This window comes from Lagopus muta, chromosome 3, assembly GCF_023343835.1.
Source record: "Lagopus muta isolate bLagMut1 chromosome 3, bLagMut1 primary, whole genome shotgun sequence".
NCBI classification, from domain to species: Eukaryota; Metazoa; Chordata; class Aves; order Galliformes; family Phasianidae; genus Lagopus; species Lagopus muta.
The window spans coordinates 41,011,588-41,038,644 of NC_064435.1; the positions used below are offsets into that span (position 1 = coordinate 41,011,588).

The 27,057-nt window shown below is 39.0% G+C and overlaps 1 protein-coding gene across 1 annotated transcript in view; it reads right to left on the reverse strand.

The window, feature by feature from the left end:
• Positions 1-3,432: 3,432 nt before the first annotated feature.
• LOC125690719 (H(+)/Cl(-) exchange transporter 6-like) overlaps positions 3,433-27,057 on the reverse strand; it is a 75,390-nt gene continuing 51,765 nt past the window's right edge. Inside the window, exons 13-16 of the mRNA XM_048939386.1 lie at positions 22,186-22,365; positions 9,097-9,193; positions 8,015-8,110; positions 3,433-6,039 (exon numbers count right to left, since the gene is read on the reverse strand). Coding sequence (XP_048795343.1) covers positions 5,809-6,039; positions 8,015-8,110; positions 9,097-9,193; positions 22,186-22,365 — 604 coding nt within the window. The 3' untranslated portion in view covers positions 3,433-5,808. The remainder of the gene's footprint in view (positions 6,040-8,014; positions 8,111-9,096; positions 9,194-22,185; positions 22,366-27,057) is intronic.

Below are 27,057 nucleotides of genomic sequence, written 5' to 3' on the forward strand. Positions count from 1 at the left end.
AGAGTGGAGAAAGGCACAAGGGGCCTGAGGCACAAGTAGAGAGAGGAGAGCTCTGGGAGGCAGGGAGCACATTCAGAACCAAATGCCCACAGCAGTATGAGCATTTTTCCCAGGATGCTAGAAGGGTATTGAGGATACACAATGCAGGGAGACACTGAAATTTGTGGGCTGAAGGACCAGAACATAAAGAAACATTGTGTAACAGAGAATAAGGCAGAAGAGCATTTAAAAACCTTATTTTCTGTTGTCTCAAAGTTTCAAGGGGAAATGGTTATAAACCAGAAGAGGGTAGATTTAAAATAGATATTAGAAGAAATTTTTTACTGTGAAAATGGTGAGACACTGGAACAAGTTGCTCAAAGAGGTTGTGAATTCCCCCTCCCTGGAAGCATTCAAGGCCAGGCTGGATGGGGCTTTGAGCAACCTGATCTAGCAGGAGGTGATCCTGCCTATAGCAGGAGGTTAGAATTAGATGATCTTAGATGTCCTTCCAACACAAATCATTCTATGATACTATGATTTTATGATTCTTCTCTATAAAAAAATCATTGTTCTACTTTATGTCATAAAGAAGTTCATGCACTCTTTGACAGCATATATACTAAAATTGAAATGAGTCAGAGAAGATTAATATGGCACCTGTACAAATCGATTTGGGGGTGATAGGAAGATTCTACAGTACAGAAAAAATAGACATGCAGAGCAAGTTCAGCAGCAGGCTGCAAACTGACTGAGGGCTGGAGCACAGTTGTGAGTTAAGCTGAGAGAGCTGAGTCTGCTCAGTTTGAAGAATAGAAGGTTCAGAGGACACCTGTCTGCAGCAGCTACCTGACCTCAGGGTACAAAGATGGAGGCAGAATGTTCTTATAGATGCACAGTGACAGTCAACAGACATGAGCAGGAACACGGGAAACTCAAATTACATAACAAGACAATATATTTAGACAATATATTACTGCTTCATATTTGTATGTCCTCTAAGATACAGCTAGCTTAGGTGCTTGATTCAGCAAGCTACTTGTATTTTACATCTTTTCTGTTTGTTTTATCTCTGTTCCCTATTCTCAATCCATAGCTTTCATCAAAACCAGTACCATCCCCACAAGGGATTGCTTATCCCCACAAGGATTGAAAAAGTGTATTCAGATGGCAGGCATGTGGTTGCAAGTTAATGAAGTTCCCAATACAAATAGTTTGTTTGCCTTTCTATTTTCCTAAATGGAAATATATCCTCATCCAGTGCTTATGCTATCTTCTTACCTTCTAAATTACAAGTGTTAGTTAAAGAATGATTAGGTTCCTTAACTGCATACAAGAATACATCATGTAAATACCAGACCTCTTGAGTCTTGTGCATTATTGCTTTCCATCTCATGTTTTCACAGAAAAGCCATACCTCATGCACTTGCAGTGCAGACTTGCAGTGCAGACTCAGCAGTGGTCCCTGTGCTGACCTGCTGTAGCTCAGGGAAGCTTCCTGGCTGCTCTCTGAGAGTGCTTACAGGTCTATACAGTGCCTCCCAAATAGGTGCCCTATAGCCATCTCTACGTAATGTGTTGTATAAACCAAGGACAGCCATCACACAAGCAGACACACTTCTCTCTTGTGTGTCAAGGCAGGCAAAATGGGAAAGGTCTAGCCGCACAGCATACAACTTGGGTGGAGATGTCATGCCTTCCCTTGATCTGCTTCACAAGTAAGAGATTTGGACTGAGACGAAAAGACATCAGGAGTTCAAAGTTCACCTTTCAGATTTGCTACAGATTGACTTTACTGTCCTCAGTAGTCTACTTCATATCCACATCTCATCTCCACCATACCCAAGAGGGGTGGTTATAACATGACCACAGCAGAAACTGTGGGACTTGTTATCTACAGAGCTCTTTGCAAATATAAGCTGCACAAAAAAAAATATGAACTCTTGTCTATCTCCTTCAAAATAAAATAGCAGAACCTGGTAATTTCCCACAGTTTTTCAGGAGTAAGGAATGTCTGAGTGACTGAATGTGGAGGCTTTGCACAGAATCTGTGATCCCAGATAAGCAAGATTAGCCAGATTCATGAGTTACTGCAAGTCACTCAGCCATTCCAGTGCTTTGGCCTCTCACAAGGATACTAGCTATCTGTTAACAATCACAAATATTCTGGTTCTTTCAAAACCTCAAGTAAGCAGCAGTAACTCCTCCAAGTGTTTGAACCTTGATGCCAGCGTTCCCATGCCACACTGTGTTAGACATCTAGATAACTGTGCCGATCATGTATTTCCTCTTGCCTAGGCCTTTCAGGAATGAACAAGCATTCCCTTGTATACTGCTATGATTCCCATGACTTGATGGTCACACTTAATTAACCACTACATTGTTTGAGAGCTGGTTACATTTCATTTCATTAAATGATTTCATGATCACCAGAGGTATACTGACAGCCCTGTTAACTGAAGCTATGTGAAAAGAGCCAGCGGAGACTACAGGAACATTCTGCAGCATTTCCTCATCTGTGATTTTCCAGGCACTGCTCAGAGTACAGTTGGTTACATTTCCATTCCTGTTAGTTTTTTGGCACAAGGCTATCTCAGCCTTGAGGTAAGAGTCCATATCCTATTACAGGTACCTTTAGCAATGTTGGTTTCTGAGTCCTTACAGTCATATTTTTACATAAAGTACGTACTAAGAATTTCATCTGTTTTCCCTCCTTTAGACTCCTTCATCCATGGTTGGCAAATAAATGCAATTAAGGAAGGACAAAAATCAAATTTAAAAATGTAAGCAAGAATAAGTGGCAAATCAAGAAACATTAGAGGGTTCTACAGCATGATAAACTGTGCAATTTAAAAATGCACAGCAGTTAATTCCAATGTATGTAATTCTCACACAACTAAAAAAAAAATACCAGGAATGGTACATACCATACATAAAGATGTGCACTTTACAGGAAATCTGAAAAACAATATGTAAAGTTTGCATGCCACAAAAAACCCTCAGGATAGTTTATGCTCGTTCACAGCAATGTTTTAATTGAACAGTGGGAAACTTGCAACACTGTAATTCAAACCCAGATCTAAATTTTAGTCTGCCTGTTTTTTAAGCTAAATTTAAGCTTAAGAGAGTAAGAAATATTAGGAAAAACACCATCACAGAGAGTGAGATGAAAGAGGGGTAGATGCATAGCACAAAATGAAAATATGTAATCCTTGTGACTTGGATTTTGTTTAAAACTCTATCACAGAGACTTGTGTTCAGAAATTGTGAGAAATGATTTGTATTTTTCATAAAACTAGTATTTTTGTTTTAAATATCCGGTCCTTATTTCAGGTCAACTGATGGAATAGCAGAAAATTTACCACTCACTATTAGCAGACAAGAAAAACAGAAATATCTTGTGCCAAGCAGTCAGCTGATGTGTCTACTTGTTGCTGCCATTCCTTGGAGACTTATTTTATATGTGCATCATGGGAAACATATATTGATGAAAAGTTTCCTACAGATTTCATCTATTTTCATGTTTCTATATGTATTACACTATTATGGTTCATGATGAGATGGATTTGTCTCTGTAGTCAAGAATATTGAAGGAGCCTCTTGTTTCAGGAAGTCCTGGGGGAGGAATTCTGTTTCACCTGTCTTCATGAACACACATATATTAAATAAAAGAAAAATAAAATAAAAAGTTATCTAGCTGTATAACTAGATAATGGCAGAATGTAGTGTGTCTTCTTCCCCCTACTTCACAATTTAGTTACAAGATGTTCCATGTAAATTGTGTGAACTTTTCATTAGAAACCATACTTGTTGACACAGGACAGAGGGATTCTCACAACGTCTTTTATAATTGGCTTGCACAAAGTATTATTATAAATAGTTTATATTCTTATAATATTTTGCACACATGCTTTTCACAGGAGCTGTGGTGGGTCCATGCTATCATTCCAATTTTAAAGGCACAGAAAATGATTTGCCAGGCATTTAAGTGACCAGTTCAAAGTCAGGTAATGAGTTACTGATTTCCCAGCTGTCTCCAGCACAGTACACTCTGACTACAGATTGCACTGAGACATTTAGCCACAGATACTGTCAGCAAAAAGCAATTACATTACCCATGCCTCTGTGTGCTTTGTATATGCAGGAGATAATGAAAAGGAAATCAACAGTTTTTAAACAAAACCACAAATTCACAACGAGGTTATTCAGATTTGATTATCACAAGAAAAGTTGATTCTTGCTGTGTTCAAGGGAAATCCCTTAATCTCTTTAGATTAGATCTCCTATTCTGCTAGCACCATCAGCCAGTAAAACTCTGGACACATCAGGCCTAATTCCTTCAAGAATTTTTTTTTGCATTCTTTGGGTAGGTGAGGCATAGGCTGACAGTGACAGCAACCTTGCTAAAATGCTAATGAACAAAACATTACGAACTGTAACATGATCTGAATACACATCCAGCTCTGTGTCTCTTTGATGGATGACTGAGAAGGCATTTCTCATCTTGTACACGACCATATTTTAACTGACCATTTAAAGAGCTTCTCTCATGTACCTACACACATTTCTGGTCTGCCAGCTGTTTGCATTGACTTGGACATTTCAGTTTTAAAGAGCTGTGCATTCTCTGTGGTGCTACAAAAGCAACATTATTGTTAATTAAGACAAGATCCAGCAGGGAAAATAGGAGAAAATCCAACAAATCTTTGATTCATAAGAGACTCAAAGCTGCGTGATTCAAATACCAGAAATTCATTTTCAGGAATTTGGCAACTTTTTAGAAACAGTAAATTATTACTGGTTTTTCTTGATATTCATTATAACAGCATTAATAGTGGTGAATTCCTTTGTGCATATTAGGTTTTGATATTCAAAGCTGTGTGAATCCCTATGGTATTTAACAGAATAAAATTAAACATCAATTATGAAGTCATAGAAGGAGATCTAACAGTGTCTTCGTCCAAAAAATTGTTCACATTAATTTATTAACAACCAACCCTTTCCAAACTTTCAAACATTGCATGACTACAAAATCATGACGAATTATTTACTTTTTTTTCTAGTTTCTAAATATGCTGCTATCAAAAACTGCTCTGACAATTTATCATGCTACATCCCCATTATGAGAATTTGTTACATACCTCCCTACACATGACCTGAACTAAAAATGTTCTCTTATCAGGATAAAAGAGAGAAAGAGAGCCTATTCTAGCAGTCAAGAAATTGAAGAACTGTAAGCAATAGAAAGGCATGTCAGATTTCTCATTCACTTTCAATTCGCCCTTTGGATTGCAGTAACACATAGGCCAATATGAAAGCCCAATCCCCTGTTCCTTTCAATGGGCTGCTTCTCTCAAGGCAGTATTTCCTTTCAATTAAACTTACATGGTTCAACATAAAAACGTTGGTTTGGAAGCAGATGTTCAGTGGTTGGAAATTTAGTCCTAGCTCAAAGGTTTTGTCAGCATAACTTTGCTGCTAGGGGTCATGACATTTTTTCATTGGGAGGCACAGACACAGTGTGAAGAAAGACTCCTTAATATCCATCCTACAGATCTGATTTTATATGCATCTTTCATAAATACATGAATTCCTATTCTGCCTCACAAGCATTTAAGTCAATGAATTTTGCAATCGCCAAACAGCTGTAGAGACGTAGCTCTAGGCTACAGCCCCACATGTCTAGTTACAACAGCTTTTAAGCATCTCTTTTCCAGAAGGGATCAAGTGGAAAAGCTCTGATTATTTTTTCTTGAAGAAGCATGAGCTCAGAAAGAAGCGACAAATCCCGAGAATGCATCCATAGCTTTAAATCCACTATCCACTGCCTTAAATCCAGAGGCTACTCCCCCCATCAGGGCTGTGTGCAGACAGCTGGAGTCTGAGCCTCTCCTCCAAGGGGAGAGGCATCAGGTCCTTCCTGGTGATCACACCAACCACTCGATTCTGCAAGTCGACCACAGTGAGGTGGCGCAGCCCCAGGGTGCGAAAGATGATATACGTGCGTTGCAGTGAGAAATGGGCTTGGACTGACATGGCCGATTTGTTTATGTATGGCTCCTGTAAGACAAAGAGGGGAGACACGGGGAGAACACAAAAATGTAAGCACATCCCTGCCATGGGGACTGCAAGCAGAGGCCAGGGTGGGAGAGGTCCTAAACCTGAGGGATGTTTGCTTTTCTCTCATGTTTGCCATCCCCAATTATAGTCAGAATGTCAGGAGATACCACAGTAAAAAACACTTTCTTTTTTTGCTAAACCATCAGGTTTACTGTACGTGAGCTTTTATGACTAGAACTTTCCAAACTGACGTGGTCTGAGTTTTTACTTTGAAATAGCCAATGACCCCAATATTTCTTAAGTCTTAGATGTTTTATAGTTGCTATTTCATTACACTACCATTTCTTACATCCTGTAATATTTTTCAGTAAATGCTTATAAAAGTCAATTCACGAAGAAACACAGACTGTGAAGAAGAGGACAAAGAAAACAATCACACGGCTCTGGGAAGAAGACTGCAAATACTGAATTCTGGTCACAGAAAGCAATAAGGTCTATAACTTGATAGGGATGCAGCTAAACTAATTTTATTGTTAACCGAGCTTATATAGATGTTCACTAAGTTTTTACTCTTCATGTAATTACACAGCATCCTACTTGTGACTTGGACACTTTCTGTCAGGGAAGATATATTATGCCTCCCAGTGTATTCTTTCCCAGTGGAAAAATGAAACAAAAAGATGATAAAATAATACAAGTAAATGCATAGTATAGGGTGACATGTCCATTCTTTCTTACCCTTTCATTTATTTGGAAAATATTCAAAGACATAAGGAGAAAAAAAAAAATAAAGTAGAAATGCTTCATTTCTTCTATGCCACATACATTTTTGCTGTGGAATTCACTGCCACAGGAAATCATTGAGACCAAAAATTTCAGAATGAATATTTCTGTGGATTCCATAAAAAGACCTTTCATGAGGAATAACAAGTTTTTGGAAGAGATGCTAACCTTTCTGCTTCAGGGATCACATAAGGTACAAAAAGTTAGGTAGCAATGAGCAACTTCATTGAACTGAATGGGTTACCCATGGCAAAAAATGTTGTCTGGCCCAATAACTCGTGGACTGGATTCAGTCCCAACAGAGCCAGCTTCTACTCCTGTGTATGACGTGTTTTTGAACTTTGGAAAGCCATGTGTTCTCTCTCCACCTCAGTTTCCCCATCTATTACAAAAACTAGATAATGTGTTTTAGGAGCATTTCTTTCTTGATAGCTATCTCAAAAATGAGGAATCTAGACTAGATGGATCTTAATCTTCATTGAACATGGGCTGATATTATCTTTTTAAATAAAACCCATCTGAGCCTAAGCTCTCTCTCACCTAGATTTCTCACTGTGCCCGCCATTTCAGTTTCGGTGCTGAAATTCACTGAGGCAGAAACTACATTTATTTTGTTTATAACGCATTTATTTTAGGGCTTGCTCAGTATACCAAACACATTATTGCTTTTGGACCTAGTATTTTAGTACAGTATTTAGGAAACAAATGTGGTAATGTCATAGCAGGGATTAAAAAAAAAAGGAAAGGGGGAAGAAATACAGCTTTATTTATAAGTTGATGTATAGGCACTGCGGCATAATGGAGACTAAAAACTCGAAAGCATTGCTTTATATTTGCTTTATAGGTCTATAAGAGCCAAACAGTGACATTTAAATGATCTATTCCATTAACATTGTATCATTTTGTCAATCTGGAATGTATTTTAATCAAAAGCCCCCTTGAAATGGTCTCCTTTGTTGTATTTTCTTTTTGGCTCATTTTATCAACATCTGTTATGTTTATACAATATGAATTAAAACTTCGGAATGCTGTTTGTACTCAGCTACTTTTGTTGAGAGTGTAACGTCCCAGGATTGGCAGTGTTTATGTAAATCAGTGCGGCTGACACAGCCATCATAAACAAATGAGAAAATATAACAAACACATTGTTCATGGAGGAAATGTTTGTTTTTAGAGTTGGCTTCAGCCTTACCAGATTGATGAAGAGTTGCTGATACCGGGGATCTGTAGTGTAGCGATTCAGCAGCATGGCCAGGCGCGACGGCTTGGGCAGCTTCTCCACTGTTATCTGGAACAGGCAAGAATCCATTTCTCTTTCTTTCTGCACTGCACATTAGAACCTACAGTTCAAAAGCCTTCCAGTTTGTCTCTAGGAAAAAGTTTTCTAGCAGAGCTACTCTGGCAGAGCTTGTCCTTTTTAAATTCTTCTGCCAATCAAACTTAAACTAGCACTCAAAATAAAATGCTCTGTACTTCAGAAAAAGGATTTTTTTTCTTAGTGTAACTAAGTGTGTCTCTATTAAGACAATGTCAGTTGCACCGGCCTAAGGGTGAGATTTTCCACACTGTTACTAAGTGGTAATTGCATTATGAAATAGTGCAGAAAAAATGCAATAAAACTGGCATCAGCCATCAACTGACCTTCCATCCTTTTCCATAGGAATTCCTATTTGTTCTTTGACACCTCATCCCATGCATAATTGCCCTGTTCACTCTCAATGTTGTTTTGCCAGCAAAATTTCCACTTGCAGACCAATCCTCAGTGATATATGATGACTTCCCAGTTGTGCCTGTATAAACTGCTTGAACTCCATTACCAGTCTTGTTTTGATAAAACACGATTTTCTTTTACCACACTTAATGTTTACTGTTCCTAAAAATCCTTTAGTCACCTATCATAGCAAAAATGCTATATGCTTTTCAAGTTTGAAAACTTTTACAAATAGTAATCACTCACACAGCTTCTATCCCACACAGAATTAAATATTATAATCTGCTGTTTGTAGAGAAGTCGGGAAAGAAAGGACTGGAACAGCCTATTTGAGGAAGGACGTGCTTTGCCAGCACTCTTGTGCAACTCTCAGCCTCTGAGTGGCATTATGGTTTATGACAGCTGTGCCTAGAAGCTCTCTACTCATCTTTTAATTTAAATTGTACCTGACCACTTCTTTCTTTCTTCTCAGCCACGTTAAATGAATTAATGTTGAGCTCATTCTAAATCACCCAATATATTCACTGATTAAACAAGGATAGAACTGACAGAAAAGATGTTACCTTCTCATAGGGTAGAGGATGTGAGAAGGAGAAAGATTCGTTGTTTGTCTCTGGTTCAAAGATGTGCTCGTTCTCCAGCAACATGTACAGCTCTAACCTAAAGATTTTTTGTTTTTTTTTTTTAAAAAGAAAAAAAGCATAAAAGAAACAAAGGGACTGCATTTGTTATGAGAGACAAATTTTATAAAGCAAGCACACAACGCTTTGCTATCCATCAGATATATAATGGATAGAGTATTAGTGGGCTGATCACTTATTTCACCTTCCTAAACCTCCATCATCAATTACAGCATCACACAGGTGTTTTCTGGTTTAGGTTTGGCTAATTGAATTATAAGACATCACCTACCTACACATGACCTGGATCAGCCTGCTTGGCAGGAGGAGCTTATGCAGTCAGTAGTTTGCACCCAACAAAGCAACATAAATAGTATGCAAATATAGCTATTTGCATTTAAGGAGATAGCCTGTTGTGCCTTCCCACATCCTTCTTAAGTAACATCCACATTAAAATGAGATCTGCAAGAAATTCACGACCCATTTTAAATCATCAGTGAAACCTTTTCTCACAGTACTGCTCTCTAGAATTCATTAAGGCATTTAATATTCTTGCTGACTAAGTCCCTTAGTTTAGGATATCTTTATCAATCATTACATCATTTCAAAACTTCTTTTTTAGAATTCTCCTGTTCCATACTACATGTAAGAAGATTTGACATGCAATATATTTAAAATGTCATTTATATCTAGTGCTTCTTTGCTTCACCACTGTGTGTACACACGCACTCCATCTGCACTTCCCATTTCCAGCTTTTTGAATATATTTAGATAACAAACATCTTGGAGACCACCACAAAGCCTTTTAGTTTGCAACATGCTTAACATCATGTTAGCCCTCCTCCATAGTTACAGCTAGCAGCTACTACAGAAATGCAGACGTGCAATACACTGCTAAATGCTGTGCTTGAGGGACCCAGAGGAAACCAAGCACACAACCTTCACTGGGGCATTGCAAGGGAGCTATAAAGTGGCTTCTGTGACTGAAACGCCAAAAATAACCTGGGAATTTTTGAAATAAATATTTCTGTATTAGAAAATACTGATTTTCTGAAACCCCAACTTATTATAGGAATTTACTGCTTTTAATATAATGTCTCCTGGGAAAGATTAAGTCTGCGTCAAGGTGGGATTAGCACTCAACAGCAGAGGACTTACACCAAGTAGACCTGCCTTCCAGCTCCAAAAGCTGGTGGTTAGTGGCCCTCCCTAGGGATAGGATATGGAAGAACTAGGTTCAAGCCCTTCTCCACGCTCTCCTTCATAACAAGCACATCTGTGGCTATGTCTGGCATGTCTTCATGTTTCCAGCTGGAGAGGTTCCACACTGAGTAAACAGGAATCTGTAGAAGCAGGTCCCCCACAATCCCTGACCAGCAGACTCTTTACCATTTTATTATTTTCTTTCCAAACAGTCTCCCCCTTACTACTCTGTACTTCTTTGTCCTTCATCTGGTGAAGCTGGCTCAAAGCTCTAGAGTTCAAAAACTTACCATGAGCACTCACACATGAAGATGTAAGATTAAACTGATTTCCAGCATATTACAGCATATTACATGTTTCTGGTCTTCAATATAGCCCATCTTTTCTTCAAATTAAATCCAAGATACTTTGGGTATGGCTATCATTGCATTTGTATTCATATTCGGAAGACACTTTTGAAGCAAACCACCCCATTGCTTCTACCTGCCATGTTTTGGTTAGCATTACAGAGTAGTCTCCTTCCTCTTGAAACCATTAGCTGTTCCACCCTGAAGATCCACTCTTGCAATCTGTATTTTCTTAATGTAGACATGGCCTTGGTATCTCATCCAAGGATCTCAATGGGATTTATGAATAACTGTGTCTGGGATATAGATATCCTCTTGCTGTAGGTGTCCCTGTTCATTGCAGGGGAGTTGGACTAGATGACCTTTAAAGGTCCCTTCCAACTCAAACGATTATGTAGTTTTATGATCCTTTTACAGTGGAAGACCTGAGCGTACAAAGAACTTGTGGAAGAAAATCAGTTTGTCATGTAGACAATTAATGGACGGGTTTGAGGACAATGATGAGAACACCTTACAAAGAACAGTGCAGACATGCTGCAACAGATAAGATCCATTCCTTTTAGACTACGTTTGGAGGAAGAAAGGGAGGAAAATACAATATACACAACAGAAGAAATTATCCCAGTCATGCCCTATGAAATACCGTTGGTGCTTCACTCTTTTTTTCTTCAGGGCTCTCTACAGCTTCACATTTTATAATCTTTCACAAGTATGTCTCTAATCAATTCCAGTAAGAAATAAACACACAGATCATAGAATCATGAAATCATGAAGTTTGGAAAAGACCTCTAATATCACCTAGTCCAATCATCAGCCCACCACCACCAAGCCACCTACTAACCATGTCCTTCAATGCCACATCCACAAAGCTTTTGAACAGCTCCAGGGACAGTGACTCAATCACCAGCCTGAGCAGCCTGTTCCAATACCTCACCATTTTTTCTGAGAAGAAATATTTTCTAATATCCAACCTGAAATCTACATGCCAGTCCTAGATCATCCTGTACAGATCCACAAAGTCAATTTCTATAATGATCACTGGGCCAGGAACACTTTCATCCTAACATATGTATATAGACTTCAAATGCAAAAGTTATGACCCACACCAATCTTTTGCCAGGACTCTGTATACTCAGGTCCAAAACACTGCTCAAGCTGCCCACAATCCGAACTTCACCATTTTCCACTTGAACATCATGGGCTGGAATTAAAAAAATAGCAGTGTTCAGCACAGGCTTAAAGAGCAGAAATGTTCGCTCATCACCAGTGGTTTGTTGGCTGGTTTTGGCAGCTCACAATTTGCTCAGCAGTGCTCTTAACTAAACCCAGAAGGGAGTCACTTAACAGGGCTTTGGGAAGTGTGAGAGAAATTTTGCTAGTCAAAAAGAAAGTACATGCAAACACAATGAAGGAAATTGTTGGAACATTTCTGATAAGAATCCAAGCCTATTAAAAACTGCCATGTCCAAAAGAAAAAAAAAAAAAAAAAAAGAACATACATTATTTCACTTGGACTTCCAGAAGTCATGCTTCAGAGGTATAACAACACCGTTCTTTGATGTTACATACAACATCCTTCCTATCACATCATCAAGCCTTGGAAAGCAGACCAAACATGTTTCTTGCACTATTTTGTGAGGTTTAACAGGAAGTGCTAGGATTCAGATTTGGAGTCTGCAATTGTTCGTTTACTCTTTATTTATTTAAAAAGGAAGAAAACCCTTAAGTAGGGAATCTCATTTCAAAGATACCCTGGCAAGGCACTGCAGTAGTTTCATTTGCTCTGTCTGTTATAAACCACACGTTATGGAATACACCTAATTAAGATAACACATTATTATCCCAATATCCACATGTCAGATTTGGCATGGAAATCAGGAATGAAAAGTATCTGACAGCTGATTGTGTCACTCTTTTCTTGTCAAGATGGCCAGTTATCTGAGGAAACTACAAATTCTAAATATTGGAGGAGTGACATAAAAAGGAACTGCGGCTCCAAAGTAGCTGCAAATGAACAGAAGAAAGATTAAATGGTGATGTCACTGCCAAAAGCATCCAAGGCAGGACTCTCCCATACTGAATGGATAAAACAGCTACACAGTTGGGACGGAGGGAGGAGGGGGTATTAAAGAACCTGAAATATCTTATTTCTCCTACATTAATCCACTAAAGGTAACTGCTTTGCTTTTATTCCCGAGCTTTTATTCTTTGGTGAATATCCAGCTTAGCGGGGACCAACAATTACTGCATTCTGACCAGAACGGAACAAATTTCTCTTCTATATATAAAAAAATGCACGTCTCTCTCAGAGCTTCTCCCAGACATATTTAGAAGCCCAATTACATTATTGTGAAGTTTTGATTGATTAAAATTAAAAGATGACAATAGAACAGTAACAAATAGCAATAAATTGCATACTGATGTGGCAGAGTATGACACCCTAAAACTCTTCATATTCTTTCCTCGTCCTCATACCTGACTGGTAGCATCTTGCAACTCCAACTTTCACAGCAGTGAGTGCTCAGAAGGTCTTGCAGGGCTTGATTGCTGCTCTGCTCCCAGAGAAGTTCTCACATAAATGAGCAACACTTGCAACAGCACACATGAGAAAACTCTCATGTGAACTGTAAAATATACATTCTACTTAAGAATAATTGTTGTTCTTATGTTTTTGGTAATACAGATGTTAGTATGCTAAATACATTTTTCCTAATGTCAACTATCACTGTACCTTTACTAAAGAGTTTTTAAAAGTATCTTGCATGTGACAAGAAAGACAGTAGATAAGAACTAGATCATCTATACAGGAAACTGATTTAAAATCCACGACTTCATTTTTCACATGCTAAAAACACCTCAGGGTTGTTTCAGGCTATGGAGCCTAAAACATTACTGTTTATTCATGCGTTTGGTTCTTCAAAACAAGAAAGAGTTTTGCATGAGTTCTTGGCATTTAACCTATGAGCTGATAAAAAGGTCATTATCAAGCACTAGATTGAGGTTGTCCGGAGCTAAAATCAAATCCTGTCTATGCCCCACTGCCTTTCAAATGATGCTGAATAAATATTTAATCTCTGTGCCTCAGTCTTCAGATCTACATAAGAGGCATTTCTTCTACCTCAGAGCTGTGCTTTGTGGTTAATGCTTATTACTTAAGTTGCCTTCTGTCTGGTTTTATGGATACCATCATCCTGGTGAGTTGAGCAGACAGTAAGTCCCAGGCCTCTACATGAAAATGCAAAGGCTGCTGTAAATAAACTGCAAATATAAACTTATTTTCAAACCTTCAAAAAGAGTAGATTCTAAAAAGTTATGAAAACAGGCTCAGAGTTGTATTTCTGTACAAGTTGGCTTGTTACCAGGCAGATTTTCAGTTCCAGAGGAACCCACCATGCATTTAAATGACAGGACAAGTATGTGATCAGACTTTCCATTCACACAACAGTTTTCCCCATGCCTATATTTGATTTTGACATTCAACAACGCTCTGCACTTGCCTAAAAGCCACCCACATGCTGCAGCGAGGCTGCATACGTTTTTAATTTGGCTCTCTGAGTGAGCACACAGCCTCTGCAGCACTCCAGCTTTCTCACCAAGAGGCTCCGTCACAAAGTCCTACAGCACCTGCACAATTACTGGCAGGGCAAAACAGGCCTGCTAATTTTAAAAGTATCGTATAATGCCACTCTTTGGAAGAAAGGTTTCGCACTTGAGATACAAAACAAAATCACTGCCACAGACTCTATAAACCTTCCTCCATCTGTGCTACTCGCGTCCAGGAACCCTGACAATACATGGGAGGATCATAACGTCAAAGGCTTTTGTTGAAAGTGCTGGATTCTATTTATTTTAATAGACAAGATCACTGTACATTACTTCATTGAAATGAATTGGATCAGCTTTTCAAAAGCAGTAAAAACAAACATGCTGACAGACCCTACCCTCTCCTATGAAAACCACTGCACCAGCACTTTGATACTGCAGTCAGCTCCCTAGCCTGAACCTAAAAAGAGCATTCAGGTTGTTAATGCTTTACCCTCCCCTTTTTTATTTCTTTGCTGTGTTCGAACCACTGATGGTAGTGTTTCTAGCTTTAATCAGAGTAGAATCACCATTCTGCAGTATTTAGAGCAAGAGCACGGGGAGGAGGCAGGGGGACAGCTGTCCGTGATCTCGCAGTATGAAACAAAACTTCATTTTTATCTTCTTATATTGCACGAACTTTGCAGACTTCTGTGTTTGATTGGGTAACTTAGGATTCCTGAGATCTAAACTTAGCAACCTCTCCATAACAGAGCCAGAAGGAAACAGCTCTCCAAGAGCCTTTCAGTTCTATAGCAGTTATTTCACAAGTTCAAGCAACAATTCTGTCATCATACTAAAGCAGATATCGCTAACCTCAGTAATAAATTTTTGTATTGAATGTTTCAGGTCCCAATTTGTCTTTAATGTTCCATTTATCCCTAAGCTGCTGCATTGCATTGTTTGCTGGAAGCAAGTAGTTCAGGTTGGATATTAGGAAAAATTTCTTCTCAGAAAGAGTGGTGAGGCAGTGGCACAGGCTTCCTAGGGAAGTACTGGAGTCATTGTGCTGGAGGTGTGGCACAGATGTGGCACTGAAGGATGTTGTTAGTGTGGGTGGTGGGGATGGGCTTACGGTTGGACTAAGTGATCTTAATGGACTTTTCCAACCCTAATGATTCTATGATTCTATACTTACTCGCCTGCTAAGAGTAATAAATGTATTGCCTTATTAAACAAGTGTGCATGGACTTTGCACACATGTGCATGCACACACCTTGAGAATAGCGTTTCATTAGTCCCAATTGAGAATGCAGACTAAAGAAAACTTCCAGAACCAGCATCTATAGCCTGACATATCTGTAATAGTTTGCAATGCTGTATCTCCTTTCCCACACCCATATCAATATGCTGTACTCGGTTTTACTGCAATGCTTGGCAGAACGCATTCCCGACTCACAAGGGTTTCTGTTCACTGCACTGACCAGAGGCATGGCATACCTAATAAGCTGCCATAAGATACGCATACACACACTACTTTGGATCAATGATTTCTCTGTTCAAGGATGTTACTGTGTAATACAGCTTTAAGTTTTCAACTTTGTCATATTTTCTAAACTCTGATCTCTTCAATTTACTTTCAGTTATGTGACATTCCCCTTTAGTGGAGTGAAAGCATGCATTAGCTAAACAATGTGGTTTGGATTTAGTGTTCCCATGCATCATCATGAAAATGTTTGTCTCAGCAATAGTGTCATTATTGTTACTGGGAACAGCTGCTCCACCATGTCTTTCGATCATGGAAAGCAAAGCGTCTCCCTTCTCAGACCAGTTTACAAGCTGGGAAACTAAAGTGAGACCATCAGGCAGGAGGTTTATGAGGATGATGTGTTCTGTACCTGGCTTCCTCCTGCCACAAAGGAAGCAGAAAGTGCAAGAACAGCAGCAAATCTACGTTGCACAGAGCAATGTAGTTTGGCTCCCTCCACTGGTAGCTCCTCTGCCTCTGGTCCAGGGACCAACGGGAGCCAGAAACCCTCCTCTCAGGTGCAGCTCGGCTCTGCCAAAGGTGTCATGCTTTCAGCCAGAAGGAACAAGAGCAGTGAGCGTGCTGTTGATCAGGAGAAGATTTAACAACTCCCCCAAGTTTCTGAAGAGAGAAGACGTAATTCTACATGCTCCTGCTAGTACTCTTAGGATTGCTAGAGTGAATTTTCATACTCTCTGGGAGCAATACTGTTCCACTGGGCCCACTGTCCCCATGCCCACCATCACATCAATGCTCCTGAGTTCCACAAGCACATTTCCTGTGACTGGGCACACGGGGACTGGCCTCCAGCTCACCACTCCGAGAAAGACCTCCAGAGGCCATTGGGCCTTAGCTGAAAATGGTAGGGGGTGGAAGTGGATGATCTTTAACGTCCCTTCCACCCTAAACCATTCTAGGATATTATGATAAGATGGATTTTCAAATGAAATCTGTTTTACAGCATGGTAGGCCTTTTTAAAACGTCCTCAAAAGGGAAACCATGCTTTCAGGCACTGAAGGGTGATAACAGTGCATTTCTGAAAATCCACATTTTTTTAGCTTTTCAACTACAAGAAGCTCACAGCTTTTGAGTACATTTCTTCTCTGATTTAGAGCACTACATTCTACTTCTTTAGATACCCAGCTTTCCTCTGAAAGCAGGAATTGGGCACTTCACACACCTCACTTGTAACAGACAAACTTACTTTGGGGAAAGCAGTTACACAGTAAATACACTCCCATTTAGCATATAAAAATTTGTAATATAACAGCACAGGTAAAATGAACATGGTAAACTACAAGGATTTCTGACATCTTTACTGAAAATATTTCTGTTGAAATTTCTTTTTGGCGTAAAAATGAAAATGTTCATCAGCCACAAATGCTGAAGTTTCAGTAAACTTGATGGGTGGGAAGAAATAGGGTTTCCTAGGTGAAAAAATACACACAGAAATGTAGGCCTAATGCCAGAAATGTCACATCCTGTACAGAAGTAGCAGAAAACCACGTTTTACCCATTTCTGCTTAGATATATTTATTCTGTACAGTCTGCTTATGGTCAGAGATATTGTGGTTTCTGCATAATTACTTTCTCCCAATCAAACTAAATCAAGCAAAAAAAATATTCCTTCATCTAAAAGATAGACAAACAAAATGCAGAGTAATGGCTAACAGCTGTGTAGTGCAAGGGCAAAAACAAGGAACCCAGGCTTGAGCACTACAAAAGGGGAGCTGTGAGTGGAGATCTGAGAGGTTCAAGCATGAACAAAATGGCTTATTTGCTATGGTAACATTCCCTGATGGGCTACTTGGTTGTGTTCATCAACCCAACAGTCTTTCCAGGCAAACTGTATCAGAGCAGTGTTCTAGGCAGAAATTAGCATAGCCAGGCAGCACTCAGATTCTGCCTCTCTGCACTGCTTTTCCTTAAAAGAAAAAGAAGGGACTGACACTGGCCTAACAAGCCACCAACATCCACCTGTTTTTCTTCAGTGAATGCTGGGAGGATTAAACTGCAGCACAGAAAATCTCAATTCTTCCTTTTCCTTGGAAGAAGTGAGTTAAAGCTAATTAAACCACTTGATACTGAAATGGTCTCTGGGAACAACGGGGCATCTATCATTTACTGGGGGAAACTAAATACTTTAAGAGAAGGGTTCCTTAGAAACAAACATCTAGACAGCAAATTATTATCCATTTTGGTGTAAGAAGTCATAGAGGACAGGAGTGACACAAGGGCATGTGGAGAGAGGCAATCATACATGGGAGGTTGTGCAGCATGGTGGCAAAAATGTCATCACTGACTGCAAGGTACCATCACCCCCCATGTTATTTCCCAGTTGTGTCCACAGCCTGGGAAAAATCAGTGAATTACCTATAGCTTTCCTCCACAAATCCTCCATGTCTTCAGTTTTTATGGTAGTTTACATTATAAAGTAACCTCTGGCAAAGGAAAATGGAGCAACAAAACACAAGTGATGATGTGTCTAATCTGTTCACCACACAACAGAATCATTTCATTGCCCCACAACGGCTCTACATCATTACATTGTAACATATGTGGAAGTTCTTTTTTTTTTTCCCTAGAAAAACTAAGTTCTCCCAGAAGTTAGGCAGAAATATCTTCTCCTGCTGCAGCAGGATGTGCAGCCACATACGAGAGCAGCCAAGACAAATGAGACAGGGGACCTCCTAGGCAATTCCTCAGTATGTATTGACAGCCTCACACAGTGTCCCAGGCAGAAATGTTCAGGGCCGTCAGGCAGTGCTCCTGTCCTCAGGTCTCTCCAAAGAATGAGTTCCACTGTGAGTCGAATTGCCACCATAGCCAGGAGAGCAAGCAACGTAAGCCATGACACAGTGCTCAATAGACTCCAGGCTAGCACCTTCTTAACAGCCCAACTTCCTTTCCGCAATTGCTGGGAATAGATAGGGGACGCATTTCAGCAGCAGAGAGAAGGAATTGCCCGTTTCATTTTGAAGAACCATCATTGCTGTGGGAGAAATGAAGGGGGGAGGAGGAGGGTGCATTTCCCCACATTGCACACAGTAGGCGGCATTGCACAGAGCAGGCCAAGCATCCCTAATAATGCCGTGCATCTAGCTCACCAGCCACATGTTCCTCAAACCAAATTCTGTGATGGTTTCCCAGGCATGCACACAGCACGGTCCATGGCATAGTGTCAAAAGAGTTACTCTGAGGAGATCATTGTTTTGGAAACTTGCTTCTCAGATACAGTTTGCTTCCTCTTTAACAATTTTAAAGCCAAGAAGTTTTTGTTAGTAGTTGTTTTGATTTTCTACTGCTTACTCAGTTGAGGAATATAACAGCTTCAGATTTAGGTTATCCATGTAAAATGATCTCACCTTTGGTGATCTCACCTTAATCCCCAGTGGATAACCGTCCAGATCACAAAGTCTAGGAGAAAAGTCTGGCCCCGTTATGCGGGGCTTGAAAATTTTTGTTTGTTTATAATCTCAAACAAGATTGGAATATCTGGGTGTTTGCTCAATCCAGCACTGAGATGCAGTTGTAGGCTCACACAAGTCCCAGCCAACACTCCTTGGCCTCAGTCCTTGCTTTTGTAAGAACTGACACTGACCCTTTGAAAAAAGAGTCAAAATCATTCATATGCATTACACTAACATAACAACACTCTGTCCCTGTACAGCAACTCACATCACTGCAGTTTGGAGGTGTAGGCAGGTACTAAATGAACTTTGCATTCAGTAAAATTTTCAGTGTTTCATCCATGTGTATTTTATGACAAGAAATGGTACAGAGATACACAGAAGTATGAAACAGTATGAAAAAAATACAAGCTGTTGTTGCCTTCCTGCAGCCCTTCTAGGTAGGTCGCTTCTTTTCCTTCTTTAGCTCCTTGCCCCTACTTTTTTTAAAAGTAATACCAATGTTTTTGTGCCAGAAGAAAAAAAAAACAAACATTTAAGAATCAATAACAACGTCCATGGAAACTCTCAAGAAAAGCATAATGGCAAATACTACTGGATCTTCCCCCATCTGCAATTTTTAAAACATGCCAAGCAAACTACATTTTCTCCATTTGAACGTTGTTGATGTATAAGACGGAAAACAAATTTTCTGTCTGTGGCTTTGTCACCTTCACATGGGATTGCAGTGGATCCCATGCAGTAAGAGAATAAACAACACCATTCTCCTTTAAGGAGTTCACAGCATTTCTCATGTTGATCTTAGCAGTTACGTGCCACAGGAGCTGTAATTTTATGAGTAAGATGGAAAACCAAATCCTAGCTACTTATGGTTATGAATACACTAATTCCATGACAAATCACATTTTTGGAGGCTTGTTTCAGAGGCTGGCTGCAGAGAAATTCCTTTCCTGGAGTTGGTGAGGAACCGTGGCAGAACAGCAAAGCTACCCATGTTCCCTGCTGGGAACAAGGCACCCAAACCTCATCACAGCAGTTCTCAGGCAGCTGGACACATGGTGGGTGAGAAGGGTGCTGACAGAGCGTGCCAGATTGCAGTGCTTGCTCTCAGACAGCCATTCACTATGGGTTTCACTGGTGCGTGTAATAAACATTGGACTGGACAAAAAAAAAACCCCTCACATTTGCTGCTACTTTGTCAACTATTTAAAATGCTATCTTGATTCTCTTCAAAACAGTGTAACAACAGCTCATTCCCGCTGAGAGTGCCAGGGGAAAAACTATTTTGTTCACCCCCTCTCTCTGAATCCATTCTGTTAGAATGCAGTTCTGGGGATGAAGCAAACTACAAGCTTACCAGAATTGTCAGGTAGCATCAGATTGCCTCTAAAAGTGCCTCTTTTTGGCATGTGCTCATGATCATCCTTTTGACCCCTCTTTTTTGTTTGCTTCAACAACTTTGCTCTGCATTAAGAAGCACAACAGCATTTGTGTAAACTCAGCGTACCCCCCAGCAGCCTGAGACTCTCACTACCGGGTAATTTGCTGAATTAATGAGGAAATTATTATAAGATTATCAGTTCAATTTAGAAGAGACTTTGGCTTGGTCTGTTGTTAATGTGTTTTATTGGTGAGTCCAGCTGAGAACTAAACAAGTGTGCTACTAGATGGCATATAATATTTTCAGATTGCTGCACACTGCGGACTATCAATCCGAAATTGAAGTTTTAGCACCTTAGCACATTTCTTGTTAGCATTTATGACAGCATCACCGTGAACGAACAATAGTATACACCACATACAAGTATATGGTACTGCAATTATTGATGTTACTTCTTCAGGCCACTACAACCCAAACAGTCTGCACTGTACAACTTTCTCTTTTCAAGCCAGTATTTCTCTGAGAGATTCATGCAAATTTCCCAGGCTTCATTAAATATTCACCCACTTTCTATCTTTATGCTCCAAAATTTCTGCTGACCATGGAGCTATGTGCGAGATAGGCTCATGTGGTCCAGCTGTCAATAGTTCATCCTTGAAAAGTTGCTATAAAACAGGCAAGGAGGCAAGTCCCAATCACATTTCCACTCATGATACATGGATAACATTTTTCCCCATCCAGATCAATAGAAGAAAATACATTTATCTAGGTAGTTACCAACTTCTTCCCAATTAAGGGTGAAAAACGTTCTCTACAAGGGAACATGTTAGAATACTATGAATATTTAGCACAGAAGACACCATGTATTCATATTAAGGTTATTGGAAGTACCATTCATAGGGCTTTGCTATGTGAACTCCTATTAGGAAGCAGTTGTACATGCATCCTCTCCTTTCCTCTAGGATACTCAAGGTGGGAATTTAGTCACTGCCTCTCCCACTCCTGACCGACCGCTCAAAGAACAGTCTTAAGACTCCTTTGTGAAAGAATAGAATCATTCTTGCATATAATGTACAGTATCAGCAATACTTCATTTATCAAGATATTTTATATGCCTTTTGAGAGTCCCCAGTGTAAGAAGAATTCCTATAGTCTAATTCTTGTTTACGCAGCATGAAATTTTTAGTGACTTTGTTGCTTATCTTGTCTGTGATATGATTTACATTAATCTATCTCCTTTAAAAGCATACAATAAAAAAAATGAAAAAAAAAAAAGGTCAACAGAAGAACAGGCCAACTTTGAACTGACATAGGACATTTCATGAGTCACTAGATTCAAATCCCTTAAAATTACTGTTTCTTTGAAACTTCAATGTTCTGAAGTACAATTTTCCCTTTTTCTACAATTCTTATAAGATCACTTTATTGATACTTTTCAATAAATCCTTCATGAAATAGATAGCCATGCACCTCAAGCTTTTCAAAGTCCTTTCTTATAAAAGACACCTGCTGTTCATGCTAAAGAAAGTAGAAACAAGTTTCATATTCATCCCATGTGGTCTTCACAAGCAGATGTTTAAGAAAAAAGAAATAAAAATAGACATAAACATCGCATAACATCAGTTTGATAGCATTTTTACCTCTTAATGGTTCCTTGAAACACCTGTGCCTGATCAGACTTGGACCTGCCAACCACAGGGAATCCACCATGGCTTGTGCTTGCAAGAAGCCAAGCCAAGGAGGCAATGTTTTCCTTCAGGTGAAGGACTCTCACGTGAGGCTCCATGACATCCCTGGCAGAGAACAATTCTAGGTTCAGCCTGAAAGGCACAAAGCAGACAGACAAAGGATCATGTAGTAAGTAAACAGGAAATGAAGCATGCTGTACCATGTTAGCATTTGATGAGTTTATAAACTGTTAGTAAATTACTTCAAGATGGAAGTGAATTTGCTTTATTTGCAAGTTAAAAAATATAATTACCCAATAAAATCCCTTATCAAGCATTGCCTTTCTTTGTGTGAGAAATGTGATAAATTCAACCATATGCACGACATGGTCATCTTAGAATATCGTAAGAGTTACTTATGAATTTGCATGGCTTCTCTTATTAAATACATATATATATATCTTTAATCTGAACTGAAATCTTCTGGAATTCTGGTTGATTCCAAATAGTTTAATATTCATCATTTTGGAGAAATTCAGCCTTGCGCTCATTATTGTAATATTTGTTGTTGCATCAGTAGCATTTAGGAAGACAACCCCTTCAAAATTTTCTTACATGTTGTATTCATTTTTTTGAATACATTTTTTTTTTAATAATTTTTTTTCCAATATTTTGTAACACTTTTCAGGTTCCAGGCAAAGTTTCAGGAAATGTGAACATACATAAATTGAAAAACTTGTATACCCCTGCTTCTGACATCAGGATTAGGTGAAAAATAAGCACACTTTCTGCAAAATTCAGCCATAATTTCTGCGGAATTACAGTAAACCAGATCCTGACAGCTGAAGTCAGTGAAGTTCTCTAGTTTTAAACTTGTTTCATACTTTCTGTTTTTCAAAAATACATTAATTATTCTGATTATCTTGACACATCATAAGCCAGAATCTCCTGTTCAGACACAAGCTGACACAAACCACAGACAGAGACAACTGGAACATAAATTTGCCCACATCCTGTTTTACCAATGTACCTTTCATCCCTGTGGTAAGAGCAACTATTTCCATATGTTGTTAATTATTGTCCTTCCCCCTGAGAGACTCAGGGTGATTTTTTCAAGGCAGTTACTCTGATGTTTTGTGATGTGACCACCTGCCTAAGAGCAACTGACCTGAGAAGACAGTACAATTCATACATGGCATCAACATGCACAGCTGTTAAACAAGTTTCTTCTTCTAAACTGAGATGGATTTAAATGAATCGGAGAAAGAACAGTCTTGTGTGGACTGAATAACATCAAACCTGCACTATTATATGAAACAGACTACAGGCAGTGAAGATTTGGAGCATCATCTTATTACAGTCAAAGATCCAGAATATATCTCACGGAGAAATGAACCTCTTTGAACATTTTCTTTCTGAGATAAAATGAGTAGTGGTTTATCAGTATTTAGTACGAGTCAGTCAAAACAGCACTGAAAAATCCAAATGATTTTTGTTTTTAATTCTTGATTTCAGAGTTCTACCAGTTGATGCGCTACAAGTAATGGAACTAAGTGGGAACCAAAGATGCTGCTCAAGATGAGCTACTGTCAGAAGTCTGCAGTTGTGGCTGTTTGTTGGAAAATTACATTTTCATAAATGAGTAACTACTGTTTGTCCTCTTCCTCTTTTCCATCTCTAGAGGCCAAATACAAATCTGTATTTGCTTGTCCTAAGCTCTGTCTGTAAATGACATACACTGTATTGCTGTTAAAAATACTGTACCTAGCACAGTGGATACAGTGTAAAAAAATGATTAATTGTAACTGTTTACTGAATTATGTGATGTGCAAACCCTGAATGATTTCTAAATAAGAACAATGTGAATACTGCTACATTACAACAGTTTCTGGAGTGTAAGGAAATTTTCCAATTTCACAACTTTACATTTTTGCTCTATTGCATGGAAAGCAAATGTTCCAAATTACTGCAGAAGCCTATGAAGCATCCGTAGGTTTTCTCAAATCAGCCTTTTGTACAAAAGTAAGGCGTAACTTTTTACACAGTTTTGTCATCTTGGCTTTTTCTGGTATTATGAAGTTCTGTATCATCTACAACATTATTGTAGGGCAGCTTTTTCAGAGTAAGACAACACACTAAGGATTGGTACTGATTTAGTGCTCATTGGCAGGGACATTTCTTTCAATTACTCTTCCATTTATTACTGTAAAGAATAATCTTGCTCTGAGAGGAAAGCAAGCAAAACAGTTATCTTATGGAAGATATGAGGCCAAAGCATCTTTGAAGAAAAGAAGGCACTGGGTGTCTTACTACTGGCTGCTGTCACTACTCAGAAGTCCCTGTTCATTTACTGTCAGAAAACCAAACCTGTTCTTCACTGGCAGATCTGAACGTGGCTAAGTAGTCATTCTTCTCATGCCAAGAGTTACAGATCTCCAGCCATCCCCACCATGGGAGTCTCCATTCGCCATTCAACCTACTATAGGCTCTGAGGTTCCTCCTTCTGTGCAGCTAGGGTTCAAGCTGATGCTAAATGAGTACTCGACACACTTCTGCCAGGGAACAGCCTTTACAACAACAGCTGGAATCCAAAGCCAGCAGAGGAAGCTTGCAGAAGAGCCAGAAGGAGAACACTAACAGTGAGAAGGCTGAAAACCATTTCAGGCACCTACAGGCGCATAGCCCCACCAACAGCCATGCTAACTGCTCACAGCCCTTTGGGCAGTAGTGCTCCCTGCAGGTAGGTCATATTGCAAAACCTATATATATGCCCAAATGCTTCCCAAGGACACTTTGCTTAGCTGACGAATGTCAGTGCTGTTGCACACCTCTACATGTGTAACAAAGCCCTTGGTTTCAGAATGTAATTTCGAGCAAGGACGTTTCATTTATCATTTTGAAAATTCCTTCATATGTGGAGTAGCAAGAGGTACTTACATTTGGATTTTATCATGTAGATCTTTCTCACATGTTTAGACTTACCTCAAGGAGAGACACAATGCTGCAGTCACTCTACTAAAATAGATCCAGTGTAAATTTTCCTTTTATAGGACACGTGAGAACTTTTTCTCCAAAAATGTAATTCACTACAATAGTGTAATATGTTATAGTATTAAGACTATTTCACTGAGGTTATGATATCTGAGTTTCAGGTTCCTTTTAAGAGCACATCCATGACTGGGGATATAACATGGAACAAAGAAAATGTGCTTTACAACATAAATAGGACGGTCATTTGGTAAGAAGCCAATATCCCTGAGTGGTAAACTGTCTTAAAGTGATTCATGGAAATGTAGTTTAGTCCCTGTTGCTATTAAATCCAGTGGAAGTTTTCCCACTGAAATAAATTGTTAAGGATCTAACCATAACAGATCTAATCATAACATGGAGGTTTCCTTAGACAACACGCAACACAAGGGAACCTTTCCTCATAAAGAGTTTACTCTGTATTTAATGCAAGTTTCAAGTGATTAAAAGGACTTAAAGGGTGGTGGGAGGGAAAGAAGCATAATCCTAACTCAAACATACTTTAGGGACCAAGGTGCATGAGAACACAGGCAGTGTGCTCGCTTGGATTTATTCATGTACTTGCCCTCATCTTTTTTAACCGTCTCTCCATTTCTGCACTGAGAGTGTTTACCCACTGACTTGCCACAGGCCATCATGCTCAGAGCAGCCCAAAATTTTATTTGGGCTTCTTGTAAACCATTGTTTTATTGCCCTGACTGGCCACAGTAACTTGTATAAATAGTTCTCAGGATCTTGTTTTGGGGTTTGCTTAATGTTTACGGTGCTTTTTGAGATCAGTTAGGCTGAGTGAGAACCCTGAACAATTGAGCAGACAGGCTGGTTAGCTAAAAGGAACATTATCAGGCTGGAGATCATTACAGTAACTTACCTTGTTACAAATGCATTACCAAGTAATAGAATTAGGATTGGATTCAGTTCCAGTTTCTACTAGCATGCATTTTCTGTGACTATGGCTTTCTTTTTTTAAAATGCGCTTCACTTGGCCAGAAAAAAAATAAGCAGATTTTTTTCATGATTTTCATTTTAGTACCAAACATATCCCATGGTTATGAAGACCTGCTGCTAAATTATGAATAGAGATTATTAGTGTTAGCTTTCTTTTTCTCTAACATCTTTTTAAAAACCCTATTATGAATAAACTCAAAACATGGCTGAAAGTTGCTTACATTTAATTTCTTTTATTTCTTGGGTTTTTATTTTGTTTTAAGTAATAAAAAGACATGCAAGTAATAGACCCACCAATGTTCTTTTCAATAAGCCATTTGGCTTAAAAAACAAAACCAAAAAACGCCACAATCTTACCTAAATTTGTATGTCAATATTGATCTCACTATACAGTAGAATTATATATATACACACACAATGCTTATCGTATGCAGATGACTGAATTGAGTAGATTTGCAAGTGAATTAGTGAATTTTGTGAAAAAATTATTCTTTCAGTATGCTCCAGAATAGTCACTGAGATCAATAGATGGAAACAAAAAAGCTCTATGAAACCCAATTACACTGGAAAAAGATGTCACAGAATTTTAAAGTTGATTTGCTCTATTCAGTGCTAACCCCTGAAATATTTAAACTGCTATAAAAGGAAATTAAATGAAGTAAAGCATGGTGTAAAATGATGCAAGTGCATTCATGCTAGCAGGGTGCTTTCATCTAATTAGATCTATTTAAAATCAGTTTCCAGTGCAACTTTGCTCAGCAGACAAGGCCTACAGCTTCTTGCTGTCTTATTTTAGTTGAACACTAAATGGAGGGAGGAATTCTTCTGTTAAACCAGGAGCCAGAAGTTTGGCAGAGTTCAGTCTCTGTT